Source organism: Epinephelus moara, chromosome 21 (genome assembly GCF_006386435.1).
Source record: "Epinephelus moara isolate mb chromosome 21, YSFRI_EMoa_1.0, whole genome shotgun sequence".
Lineage (NCBI taxonomy): Eukaryota > Metazoa > Chordata > Actinopteri > Perciformes > Serranidae > Epinephelus > Epinephelus moara.
In genome coordinates this window covers 1,091,717-1,106,408 of record NC_065526.1, presented here as the reverse complement: position 1 = coordinate 1,106,408, position 14,692 = coordinate 1,091,717, and the positions used below count along the sequence as shown (strand labels likewise).

Sequence of the window (14,692 nt, the reverse complement as noted above, 5' to 3'; positions counted from 1 at the left end):
TGACTGTCACCATCACTGAGAGTTGAAATGGCGCAGCAAGGAGCTCAGCTGGACCCCCTAAAGTTCTCTTGTTCCATCTGTCTGGATCTACTGAAGGATCCGGGGACTCTTCCCTGTGGACACAGCTACTGCATCAACTGTATTCAAAGCTTCTGGGATGGAGAGGATGAGAAGAGAATCTACAGCTGCCCTCAGTGTAGGCAGAGCTTCACACCGAGGCCTGTCCTGATGAAAAACACCATGTTAGCAGATTTAGTGGAGGAACTGAAGAAGACTGGACTCCAAGCTGCTCCTGCTGATCACTGCTATGCTGGAGCTGAAGATGTGGCCTGTGATGTCTGCACTGGGAGGAAACTGAAAGCCTTCAAGTCCTGTCTGCAGTGTGTGGCCTCTTACTGTGAGAAACACCTCCAGCCTCATCGTGACTCGGCTCCATTACAGAAACACAAGCTGGTGGAGCCCTCCAAGAAGCTGCAGGAGAACATCTGCTCTCGTCATGATGAGGTGATGAAGATGTTCTGCCGCACTGATCAGCAGTGTATCTGTTATCTCTGCTCTGTGGATGAACATAAAGGCCACGACACAGTGTCAGCTGCAGCAGAAAGGACTGAGAGGCAGAGAGAGCTGGAGGGGAGTCGACAAAACATCCAGCAGAGAATCCAGGACACAGAGAAAGATGTGAAGCTGCTCCAACAGGAGGTGGAGGCTATCAGTCGCTCTGCTGATAAAGCAGTGGAGCACAGTGAGAAGATCTTCACTGAGCTGATCCGTCTCATGGAGAAAAGACGCTCTGATGTGAAGCAGCAGCTCAGATGGCAGCAGGAAACTGAAGTGAGTCGAGTCAAAGAGCTTCAGGAGAAGCTGGAGCAGGAGATCACTGAGCTGAAGAGGAAAGACGCTGAGCTGGAGCAGCTCTCACACACAGAGGATCACACCCTGTTTCTACAAAGCTACCCCTCACTGTCAGCACTCAGTGAACCCACACACTCATCCAGCATCAACATCATTCCTCGCCGCTACTTTGAGGACATGACAGCGGCTGTGTCAGGAGTCAGAGATAAACTACAGGACGCTCTGAGGGAGACAAACGTCTCACTGACAGGGACTGAAGTGAATGTTTCACTGCCACAACCAGAGCCCAAGACCAGAGCTGAGTTTGTCAGATATTCACATCAAATCACTCTAGATCCAAACACAGCACACACACTGCTGTTACTATCTGAGGGGAACAGGAAAGTGGCAGTAATGAGACAACAACAGTCTTATTCTGATCACCCAGACAGATTCAGTGACTGGTGTCAGGTCCTGAGTAGAGAGAGTCTGACTGGACGTTGTTACTGGGAGGTGGAGTGGAGCGGGGAGGGAGTTTCTGTAGCAGTCGCATACAAGAATATCAGCAGAGCAGGGGGCTGGATTGAATGTGGATTTGGACGAAATGACAAATCTTGGGCGTTATACTGTTACAATGAGGGTTATGACTTTTTGTACAACAAAGTCCAAACTCCTGTCTCAGGTCCTCGGTCCTCCAGAGTAGGAGTGTACCTGGATCACAGTGCAGGTATTCTGTCCTTCTACAGCGTCTCTGAAACCATGACTCTCCTCCACAGAGTCCAGACCACATTCACTCAGCCTCTCTATGCTGGACTACGGCTTTGTTGGACTGATTCCACAGCTGAGTTGTGTCAAGTCAAATAGTCTGAAGTCATTTAAGGGTTAAACTCTGTGTTTGGTCTCCATGTTTGTTGCTGACAGCTGATTGTTGTGGCGTTTCTTCACTGCACACAGATCAGCTGTCAGTCAAACATTGTGGGCGGGACTTTGACATCTTCTCCTGAGTTGTTGTGTAAATGTTTGAGTGTGTGTAGGTGGCGCTCCTTCCTGTGTGTGTTCAGCCATGGAGGCTCTCACTGCTCATGATGATGTTTGTTGAGCTGAAGTTTCTCTGCATGAAAATAATGTGCACTTCTCTGGGCTCTAAATGTCTGATCAATCTTTGTATTGATGTGTTTGTATGTTGTTGTGTGTGAAGAGAGAAAGCAGCAGAGCTCCTTTATCCTCCACACTTTGTTCTCTGTGCAAAGAAATGTGTGCTCACATTGATTTGTTTGTGTTTCTACTTTTACTTAAATAAAGTTTTACTTGTGATCAACTGTTACAACGAGTTCTTGTCTCTGTGGTAAAAACTGCTCATGTAAATATTCTCATAAATAACTTCAGCTGTGACTCAGCGTGCAGAGCCAGAAGAAAACTACAAACATAAGACCCATAAAACATTTGAAATAAACCTGAGCTTTTCTCATTAATACTCCACAATGAGTAAATAAATAAATAAAGTAATTAATTAATTAAACAATTAATTAATTAATTAATTAATAATCATATAACAGGAGCTGCTGGTGACTTAATTAAATCTTTAATCAATTTCTGATTTTAATTTATTTTATTGTCTGTGTCTCTGTCTGTGTGTTTCCTGTCTGATCTTTATCTGCAGTTTCAGGTTTGACTGTTGAAATGTGGTTTTAACTGATGAAACTGCTGCACTGAGCGCACACACACACACACACACACATACACACACATACACACACACACACACACACACACGCACATAACCTGACAGGACAAATCAGTGACGTCACCGGGAGATAAATGAGGCACTAATAAACAAGCCACCATGACAGTGTGTTTTAACGAGCTGCTGTGCGAGCGACTGGTACTCTGTCAAAGTCACAGCAGAGCAGGACGCCACAGGAAACTGCTGCTTTCCTTTGACCTCCTGCTCATGAACAAAACAAAAACCCAAACAGCATCCAAAGCTGAATGAATGTTTATTAGGAACAAACAGGAAACATTTCAACATGGAAACCAGGACAACGGCTGCACAAAAAGCTCAGGATAGAAATCACATGAATTTATAGTTACACCTTCAATTTTATTTACAGGTTTGTGAAGGCCGGTTTCTACAGTGGCTCCTGAGGGACAAAACACATGCAAGCGAGGAGGATACAGGTGACAGGTGAACATGAAGAGAAATGAGCTCTGAACCAAAGTCTGGAAACTTCAGTTTTTAGCTTTTTTTTTTTTAAATTTTTTTTACTAAAATTAAATATTTGTATTTTTTTTAAATATATTTGGGTTATCCTATCGTTTTATTATTTTTGTATGTGTTCTAATTTTTGTAGCATTTTTTAAACACTTCATTTTTTATATTTACATTAATGTTTGTGATTTAATATTTCCATTATTTCTGAATTTTGGTTTTCAATTTTCTCTTCTCAGTTTTCAGACACTGACAGGAATCTGTTCTGAATTAAACAACGTGAGAAATAAAATTAACATGTTCGTGTCATTACTTTTGTTTATACTAAACTGTCACTTTTCTCTTTCTCTGTTTGTTTTGGAACAAATTTTTCAAACTGACAGAATCAAACAATACAATAAAAAAATGCCACTAACACTAAAAAAAAAAAAAAAAAAAGAATTGTTTAATTTTTCTGAATGTTTGTGTTTTGCTCTGATGTGTGTTTTGTCCTCAGAGGCCACCATAGTTTTCAAAATGTCATGAAATCTATTTTCCTGGGATGAATGATGAATAACATTGTTTAAAGAACAGTTTTTCATTTCTGCAGATCACAGATACGTTACATTTGTAAATTATGATTATTATTTTGGCTTTAAACACCTGATCTCAGTGGCGCCATCGCCGCCGGAAACACAGCGATGTCATTGTGGAAAATAATCAATTGACGTAGCAGGAGGAACTCTGATGTGTTCACACCAGACACAATGCAAATGTTTGCTTTGCGTTACTGCCGCGAGTTTGGACGCTAGAATATTTTGTGTTGACTTGTTTCATACTCGTGAATAACTCTTCTTCTGTCAGTACGCCCTCAGCATCACACGTCCCCAGAAGATCTCAATGCTGATTGGCTATCGCGACGTGAATTGGTTGCTGAAGTTCAGATTTTTCAGCTCTCATAATGAGTGTATGTACGCTGCTCGCTTCAGTCGCACCGCTTAATTCACATATTTTGTGCCATTTGCGTTGCGTCGTGTAATCACGTCTTTACATGGACTTCATGTGTGATCCACTCACGTGAATTGTTTTATTCGCACCCAGTGTGAACACAACATAACAGGTGGCTACACAACACCAACAACTGGAGCACAACAGAGGCGCTGGAGACTCAGTGATGACTCGATAAAAAACAACCGGTTTAGTTGTTTGATGGTGTTGAACATGGTCTGCAGCTGAGCAGGTGACTCTCGCCACCCGCCGTCCCCTCCACCTCACGATGACAAAGTCAGCTCACACACTGCATCACTTCAGAAACACTGATATGATACGCATGAAACAAAAGTACCAGTTTGCAGAAACATACAACGCCAACATTTTGTTTTGACGCCCGGGCTGTCGAGAAGCTTCGTCTGTTTTTCAGACGTGACGGTCGATGACTCGTCTGCGTTAGAAGAGCACGGCTCTGATGGTGAGGATGGTGTTGAAGGCCAGAGTTTTGGTGAACACCACTCTCACTGCATGCATCACCAGCAGGAAGTAGTTCAGTTTGGCTCTCTCTGTGCAGGAGTCCGTCTGATTCAGCGTCAGTGACTCATGTTCAGGTGCGTTTGTAGGCTCACCTGGATGAATGTCAGCACACGGCTTAACTGGTGGGAACAGAAAACACGTCAGTCAGAGACACAAAGGAAACGGCGACTCACACACAAACATCCATACATACAGTAATTAATAATTATTCTACAGTTTGAGATTCACGGAGTCATTTCTTCAATAACCTGGATGAAGGCGAAGGATCAGTTTGTCTTATGTCACAAATATCAACTCAGACAACGTGTCAGCCAAACTTCATATTAAATCATACAAAACATGTGAGTTTATCACTCGTTAAATAATTTCACACGTTTATTGTTTCTGAACATTTCACACCTGACGCTTCACATTTAGTCTGAAACATTTTCAGTGTGATTTCTTCATATGTCGACGTCAGCAGTTCATCATGTGACATGAATCTCTCACATTTAAAACGTCCTGATTATCAGATCCTTGAGCTGGTTCATGGCGTACACTGATGAGTTTAAAAACACTTTGAGTCGATGTTCAAACAGTTTAAATGAACAAAGTGATGAATTAAATCAGAACATGTCTGATGACACCAAAACAACGAAGCATGAGACCCATGAGTCAGACTTTAAGGCTGTTTTCACATTTGGTCCTTTTCAGATGAACCAAACTCAGTCGTCTTAAAGTGCACCAAAAAGTGGACCAACTGAAAAGTGACTGGTTTGTTTTGTGTTCACATTGAAACAGGCCTCAGTCCTCTCTGAGTCCACACTGTGCATAATATATAGTGTTTTCACTCTGACGTGGCGCTGCAGTGAGGTCATGGAGCTCCTCACTCTCAGATGAGCTTATAATTGGAGGAGACCTCAGTGTGTCTGTGCTGCAGACTGTTGCTGTTTGATGTGTTCTTCGTTCCACATCTGGAGACGTGCAGCATCCTCTGTGGACTAAACTGCTCCTCGTCCTGCGTCCTTGCAGGCGTTACAGGCCCACGTGGTGTCGTCTGTATTTCCAAGCATCCCAGGTCACATCATGTGATCCAGAGGGCTGAATACAACGGCACAGAGCAACGTGAACCTGGAGCGCACTGCAGTTCACTTAACCTGAGAACACTCTTTGTGTTTTCAGCCCTCTAAACAGACTCAGAGCGGTGACTCAGCATTTTTTGGGCACAGCTAAACACTCCAAGAGAACTAAAGAGGAGGTCTTGAGAAGAGAACTGAGGTCTGAGTTTGGTTCGCTTCAAGTCCACAGTGCAGTTCACTGAACCTGTGACCTGTGGACACAAAGCGCTCCAGCTGCAGCACAGACACACTGAGGTCCCCTCCAATTATAAGCTCATCTGAGAGTGAGGAGCTCCATGACCTCACTGCAGCGCCACGTCAGAGTGAAAACACTATATATTATACACAGTGTGGACTCAGAGAGGACTGAGGCCTCTTTCTGCTGGTTCACCTTTTGGTGCACTTTGAGAGGACTCAGTTCAGTTTGTGTAAAAAGGACTCTGTGTGAAAACACTCTCAGTTCAGTTAAAAACATTGTGCTTTCAGCACCACTCAGTCAAAACTCTAAAGTCTAGTTATGTTTGTGATATTTTACTCTGAACATTATTTTCCATCAGAATAATCTTCTTACTGATTTCTTTGTAGCCCAGCGTGCCGTGCAGCTCGCAGGAGTGCAGCGTCTGGTTGGTGAACGCAGCGTAGTAGTACGTTCTCTGACTTGTGGACAGAACGGCCTTGCTGGTGCTCATGTTGTACAAACCCTCCGTCGCATTCAGAACCAGTGTACCAACCTGCGGACGGAAATCAGTCGCCAGACAAACCTCCGGACCCCGCGTGTGGTTCTCCTGGCCCTCGGGCTGCAGAGGACTCAGGACGAACATGGCCGGTGCCACCGCTGCATTATCTGCACAGGGACAGAGAGCGTGATGCAGCAGATCCACACGACTCATTGGAACAGAATAATTAATAAACAGATTATATTCATGCACAATATGTTGGAAACATTCATCCAGAAATGATTTGTTTTTTGAAATATTCTCAAAACATTACGCTCAGAATATTTCTCTGAAACATTTTACAGGAACAAAATTATGAACATTTTTATGTCAATTCAATGATTTATTGTCCCATAAAGTCAAACTAATTATCTTTTATTGTTGCTCAGTGCCAGCTTACTGCATCACTGCCAATATTGTGTTTATACCTTTGATTTCTGTTTGTCAAAATTATAATGGAAAGTTTTTCTCAATATATATTTTTATTCATTTTACTGCAGCTTCTGTTCCACCTCACAGCATTTTATATTTCAGGTTTTTTTCACTTTAATGTCTGTGAAAGTTTTAATATATTTTATGTGTAAAAGATCTTTAAGTTGCATTTCTTGTACAACAAGTCGTTACTCTTATATTAATACTCATCCATATTATCATCAGTCTGCATTTATATTTCTTACTGTCAGAGTGATGAAACAAGAAATTAAAACATCTCAAAGAGTTCNATTTTAATTTATTTTATTGTCTGTGTCTCTGTCTGTGTGTTTCCTGTCTGATCTTTATCTGCAGTTTCAGGTTTGACTGTTGAAATGTGGTTTTAACTGATGAAACTGCTGCACTGAGCGCACACACACACACACACACACATACACACACATACACACACACACACACACACACACGCACATAACCTGACAGGACAAATCAGTGACGTCACCGGGAGATAAATGAGGCACTAATAAACAAGCCACCATGACAGTGTGTTTTAACGAGCTGCTGTGCGAGCGACTGGTACTCTGTCAAAGTCACAGCAGAGCAGGACGCCACAGGAAACTGCTGCTTTCCTTTGACCTCCTGCTCATGAACAAAACAAAAACCCAAACAGCATCCAAAGCTGAATGAATGTTTATTAGGAACAAACAGGAAACATTTCAACATGGAAACCAGGACAACGGCTGCACAAAAAGCTCAGGATAGAAATCACATGAATTTATAGTTACACCTTCAATTTTATTTACAGGTTTGTGAAGGCCGGTTTCTACAGTGGCTCCTGAGGGACAAAACACATGCAAGCGAGGAGGATACAGGTGACAGGTGAACATGAAGAGAAATGAGCTCTGAACCAAAGTCTGGAAACTTCAGTTTTTGGCATTATTTGTATTTTTTTTTACTAAAATTAAATATTTGTATTTTTTTAATATATTTGGGTTATCCTATCGTTTTATTATTTTTACATGTGTTCTAATTTTTGTAGTATTTTTTAAACGCTTAATTTTTTATATTTACATTAATGTTTGTGATTTAATATTTCCATTACTTCTGAATTTGGGTCACAGTTTTCAGACACTGACAGGAATCTGTTCTGAATTAAACAATGTGAGAAATAAAATTAACATGTTCGTGTCATTACTTTTGTTTATACTAAAGTGTCACTTTTCTCTTTTTAAAAAAATTTCTGTTTATTTTGGAACTCATTTTTCAAACTGACAGAATCAAACAATACAATAAAAAAAACATGACTAACACTAAATGTTCATGTTGTTACGTCAGTATGCAGGTCTTCAGGTCGCGGTTCATTCTGAATGGACCGCAAGTGACTCACAAACTTTATTCTGAAGTGCAGTGAATTTCCAGCACAAAGCTTTTACTTTGAAGTGCTGTTTCCTGCTGTGGAGTGAGTGACTGACGACAGCTCCAGGACAGAGACAGAGAACCAGCTGGAGGACGTGTCCAAACACACGTATGACACTGAATATATTAGACTGTGTGAACGCTGAACTGATGACTGAGGAGAGATCTGGACCAGCTGGGAAACGCTGCTTTATGTTTTCAGCTTCTCTGAATTAGGAGCTCATTTCTCAGATGTTAACAGTCTCTCTTTTTTAATCAATACTTTTATATGTGTTTGAGTATTTTGTTCTTAATGTTTACGTTCATACTTTATGTTTTGTGTTTGTCATATTTCTGAATTTGCAGTGTATTCCTCAAACACTAAAAAAATGCACTCCGAATCTAAAAATGTGACAAATAAAAATGTTTACTAAAATTAAATGTTTGCACTTTCACTTTTGTCTGTTCTCTGGTATTTGGTGTATTTGATTGTGTTAATATTTTTTTATGTGTTTTAGTATTTGTAGTTTTTTTTTTTTTTTTTACTTTACAGAAATTATTTAAATTATTTGTGTGTTGATTTTTGCCTCCGCCAACAAGATCGTGTTTTCGGTCAGTTTGTCCATGAGTAGGATTTGGATCTGAAAACCTGCTGACCTGATTTTCATGACAGTCGGTGGAACGGCAGAGAAAAGGCCAAAAAAGAACCCAGTAAATCCTGGAGGTGATCTGAATCACTCATCATGTTTCTCTTCTGTTAAGGTGGAGAGAAATGACATTGGGCCTTGGTGACAGTCTGCACTCTGAGCGTCTCTGAGACGTTTGTGTTTCACTCGTTTTTGTATTCAGGGTGTATTTTTTTTAAGACCTGAATAAAAACTCTCTCAAAACAAATCAAACAGTTCAAACTTTCATTTATATCCTGGAATTTTCTCAGTTCTTTGGTATGTGGTTTTTTAAACATTTATTTTGTACATATTTTAATGTTTGTTTCACTATTTGCATCATCTTTAGATTTTCGGTGTCGAACTCTTCGTGTTAACGTTTTCAATTATTTTTGTATTTTATTTTTTGGACATGATGTGTATTTCTCAAACATTAAATTAATTTCAGATGACAAAAAAAAAATCGTTTAATTTTTCTGAATGTTTGTGTTTTGCTCTGATGTGTGTTTTGTCCTCAGAGGCCACCATAGCTTTCAAAATATCAAGAAATCTATTTTCCTGGGATGAATGATGAATAACATTGTTTAAAGAACAGTTTTTCAGATCACACACACTTCAGGTTCAACCCAGTCACCAGAATAAATGTTGGCATCGTACATTTCTGTAGATCACAGATACGTTACATTTGTAAATTATGATTATTATTTTGGCTTTAAACACCTGATCTCAGTGGCGCCATCGCCGCCGGAAACACAGCGATGTCACTGTGGAAAATAATCACTTTACATAGCAGGAGGAACTCTGATGTGTTCACACCAAACACAATACAAATGTTTGCTTTGCGTTACTGGCGCGAGTTTGGACGCTAGAATATTTTGTGTTGACTCGTTTCATACTTGTGAATCAGTGAATAAACTTCTGCCAGTACGCCCTCGGTGACATACGTCCCTAGAAGATCTCAATGCTGATGGCTATCGCGTACTAGTTTGCAGAAACATACAACGCCAACATTTTGTTTTGACGTCAGGGCTGTCGAGAAGCTTCGTCTGTTTTTCAGACGTGACGGTCGATGACTCGTCTGCGTTAGAAGAGCACGGCTCTGATGGTGAGGATGGTCTGCGTTAGAAGAGCACGGCTCTGATGGTGAGGATGGTGTTGAAGGCCAGAGTTTTGGTGAACACTACTCTCACTGCGTTCATCACCAGCAGGAAGTAGTTCAGTTTGGCTCTCTCTGTGCAGGAGAGAAAAAATAATCGACATGTTCAGCCCGTCTGAATCAGCGTCAGTGACTCATGTTCAGGTGCGTTTGGTGGCTCACCTGGATGAATGTCAGCACACAGCTCAACTGGTGGGAACAGAAAACACGTCAGTCAGAGACACAAAGGAAACGGCGACTCACACACAAACATCCATACATACAGTAATTAATAATTATTCTACAGTTTGAGATTCACGGAGTCATTTCTTCAATAACCTGGATGAAGGCGAAGGATCAGTTTGTCTTATGTCACAAATATCAACTCAGACAACGTGTCAGCCAAACTTCATATTAAATCATACAAAACATGTGAGTTTATCACTCGTTAAATAATTTCACACGTTTATTGTTTCTGAACATTTCACACCTGACGCTTCACATTTAGTCTGAAACATTTTCAGTGTGATTTCTTCATATGTCGACGTCAGCAGTTCATCATGTGACATGAATCTCTCACATTTAAAACGTCCTGATTATCAGATCCTTGAGCTGGTTCATGGCGTACACTGATGAGTTTAAAAACACTTTGAGTCGATGTTCAAACAGTTTAAATGAACAAAGTGATGAATTAAATCAGAACATGTCTGATGACACCAAAACAACGAAGACTTTAAGGCTGTTTTCACATTTGGTCCTTTTCAGATGAACCAAACTCAGTCGTCTTAAAGTGCACCAAAAAGTGGACCAACTGAAAAGTGACTGGTTTGTTTTGTGTTCACATTGAAACAGGCCTCAGTCCTCTCTGAGTCCACACTGTGCATAATATATAGTGTTTTCACTCTGACGTGGCGCTGCAGTGAGGTCATGGAGCTCCTCACTCTCAGATGAGCTTATAATTGGAGGAGACCTCAGTGTGTCTGTGCTGCAGACTGTTGCTGTTTGATGTGTTCTTCGTTCCACATCTGGAGACGTGCAGCATCCTCTGTGGACTAAACTGCTCCTCGTCCTGCGTCCTTGCAGGCGTTACAGGCCCACGTGGTGTCGTCTGTATTTCCAAGCATCCCAGGTCACATCATGTGATCCAGAGGGCTGAATACAACGGCACAGAGCAACGTGAACCTGGAGCGCACTGCAGTTCACTTAACCTGAGAACACTCTTTGTGTTTTCAGCCCTCTAAACAGACTCAGAGCGGTGACTCAGCATTTTTTGGGCACAGCTAAACACTCCAAGAGAACTAAAGAGGAGGTCTTGAGAAGAGAACTGAGGTCTGAGTTTGGTTCGCTTCAAGTCCACAGTGCAGTTCACTGAACCTGTGACCTGTGGACACAAAGCGCTCCAGCTGCAGCACAGACACACTGAGGTCCCCTCCAATTATAAGCTCATCTGAGAGTGAGGAGCTCCATGACCTCACTGCAGCGCCACGTCAGAGTGAAAACACTATATATTATACACAGTGTGGACTCAGAGAGGACTGAGGCCTCTTTCTGCTGGTTCACCTTTTGGTGCACTTTGAGAGGACTCAGTTCAGTTTGTGTAAAAAGGACTCTGTGTGAAAACACTCTCAGTTCAGTTAAAAACATTGTGCTTTCAGCACCACTCAGTCAAAACTCTAAAGTCTAGTTATGTTTGTGATATTTTACTCTGAACATTATTTTCCATCAGAATAATCTTCTTACTGATTTCGTTGTTGCCCGGCGTGCCGTGCAGCTCGCAGGAGTGCAGCGTCTGGTTGGTGAACGCAGCGTAGTAGTACGTTCTCTCAGTTGTGGACAGAACGGCCTTGCTGGTGCTCATGTTGAACGAACCGTCCTTCGCATTCAGAACCAGTGTACCAACCTGCGGACGGAAATCAGTCGCCAGACAAACCTCCGGACCCCGCGTGTAGTTCTCCTGGCCCTCGGGCTGCAGAGGACTCAGGACGAACATGGCCGGTTCCACCGTATCATTATCTGCACAGGGACAGAGAGCGTGATGCAGCAGATCCACACGACTCGTTGGAACAGAATAATTAATAAACAGATTATATTCATGCACAATATGTTGGAAACATTCATCCAGAAATGATTTGTTTTTTGAAATATTCTCAAAACATTACGCTCAGAATATTTCTCTGAAACATTTTACAGGAACAAAATTATGAACATTTTTATGTCAATTCAATGATTTATTGTCCCATAAAGTCAAACTAATTATCTTTTATTGTTGCTCAGTGCCAGCTTACTGCATCACTGCCAATATTGTGTTTATACCTTTGATTTCTGTTTGTCAAAATTATAATGGAAAGTTTTTCTCAATATATATTTTTATTCATTTTACTGCAGCTTCTGTTCCACCTCACAGCATTTTATATTTCAGGTTTTTTTCACTTTAATGTCTGTGAAAGTTTTAATATATTTTATGTGTAAAAGATCTTTAAGTTGCATTTCTTGTACAACAAGTCGTTACTCTTATATTAATACTCATCCATATTATCATCAGTCTGCATTTATATTTCTTACTGTCAGAGTGATGAAACAAGAAATTAAAATATCTCAAAGAGTTCATCCTTTTTTAAAAAAAAAATAAAACAAAATATTAAATATTATTTCTTCTTTTTTATTTTAATGCCTTTTAACTCTCCACCTGTGATAGTTTGACGATTTATTTTTCTGGTTTATGTGAAGCAGCTTTTACAACATTTTAATGTCCATATTATTCAGTATTAATATTTATTATTAGTCTGAATTTTTATTTCTCCAAAGACAAACAGCACGATACCATGATACCGTAACATTTCTGAGACTTTAACATTTAAAACCTGCCAGATTTTATTTAAAATCCTAAAAACATTTCAGACACTTTGAGACAGATCTGGCTTCAATAAATCACTCTGCGTTTAATTGTGTTGTTTTCATTTTACTGCCTTTTAACTGTCCCCACTAACAGCTGTACGCGTTTAACTTTCGTAAAAACAACATTGTTCAAAACTTCTCACGATTATTCTGAAACAGTCAAACAAACACAATATCAAGAGGCAACAACAAGACCTGAGGGACTGAAGGGATTATAAACCACTTAAGTCCATAAATAAAAATAAAATCAATCAATACAATAAAACAATAATAATAATAATATCAGGACTTTATCAGGATTTTAAGAGACGTTAGAGGACGACACCGGCTCCTGTTCTGGCTTCAGTAAATCACTTTGTGTTTAATTAGATTATTATTTTAAGGTTTTTCCTTTAATGCCTTTTAACTCTGCCCTGCTAATAGTTTTAATGTTTGTTTTCATTTTAATAAAAGCACTCAGATGGAATAAATTCTCACTGTTATGATAATCAGTCAAGCAACATAAAAACAACAAGAATCAGTATCTGATATCAAGAAACAACAACAAGCCTGTTGAAACAAAATCTAAGACCTGACAGATGATATTTAACTGTACGGATTCAAATCCACTTCAGTCCATACATTTAAAAAACAACAACATATAATTATATTTTTAGGATTTTGAAACACTTCAGAGGCGCGGCTGCTGATCTGCCTTCAATAAATCACTTTAATAATTAGTTTTATAATGTTGAAGTTTCAGGTTTTAAATTTAATAACTGTTGACTCTCCTCGCGAAGAGTTTATAGATATTTAATCTTCCTGATAAAGACCTGATAAATTTGATCGATTTGATCGTAGGTTTTAAAACCGTTTATGTCTGTAAATTAGAAAAAAGACTTTTCAGGATTGTAAGAGACTTTAGAGGACAGCTGTGGCTCCTGATCTGCCTTCAGTAAATCACTTTAAAAATTAGTTTTGTAATGTTGTACTTTCAGGTTTTTACTTTAATATCTTTTAACTCTCCCCGCGAAGAGTTTTAAAGCACTAAAGCTTGATTAAAAGAGAAACACAGAGACTTTTCAGGATTGTAAGAGACATTAGAGGACAGCTGTGGCTCCGTTTCTACCTTCAGTAAATTACATTTGCTTTTCTCTTTAATGCTTTTTAACTCTTCATCTGAAACTGTTTCCAATATTTTTATTTTATATGAAGCTATTTGAGCTGCCTCTCTCTTACAACTAATTAACTGTTTCATGATTCATCACCACTATTATTATTTCTGATTCCTCACAGTATCACAACACACCAACACACTGAGTTTCAGGCCGAGAATGTTGCAGCGTTTTCGACTGTTTCAGGCTTTGAACTGACAGAAAACATCATGAAGACATTTTGAGACTTTTCCAGGACGTCTGGTTGCAGACCCTCCGTCTCCTCCTGAATCTGGTCTTGTTTAATTCTGCATTTAGAGTTTCTGAGTTACAGTGTCAGAGGACGTCTGCAGCTCTGACTCACAGCAGCTCGTCGTCTCATCACAACTCAACTGATCCGTCAAGTTTAAGCTTTAAAACATAAAAACTCACCTCCAGAACTGAACAGAAGCCATAAATGGAACTAAAAGTAACCATGGTGACAGGTACAAAGAGTGTTTTCTTACCTTTATGAATGACATTGAGACTGATGGGATTCCCGAATGTAAAGGTATCACAGTGTTACAGCCTCGTACAAAAACCTCAGAGCTGTCAATCATCCTCGGAGAAGCTCAAAAATATTAAAATCCACCTCACATCGACACAAATGGACCTGTGACACACAGAGGACCAAACGCA

At 40.1% G+C, this 14,692-nt stretch overlaps 1 protein-coding gene across 1 annotated transcript; it reads left to right on the top strand.

Annotated features, from left to right (window-relative positions):
• Nucleotides 1-2,158, top strand: LOC126408779 (tripartite motif-containing protein 16-like). The gene has a single exon (XM_050074459.1). It carries the CDS (start codon nucleotides 28-30, stop codon nucleotides 1,693-1,695), a length of 1,668 nt encoding a protein of 555 aa, XP_049930416.1. The 5' UTR covers nucleotides 1-27; the 3' UTR covers nucleotides 1,696-2,158.
• The last annotated feature ends 12,534 nt before the right edge of the window (nucleotides 2,159-14,692 follow it).

Coding starts and splice junctions, on each gene's coding strand:
- LOC126408779 (XM_050074459.1), top strand. CDS start 28: ATGGCGCAGCAAGGAGCTCAGCTGGACCCCCTAAAGTTCTCTTGTTCC.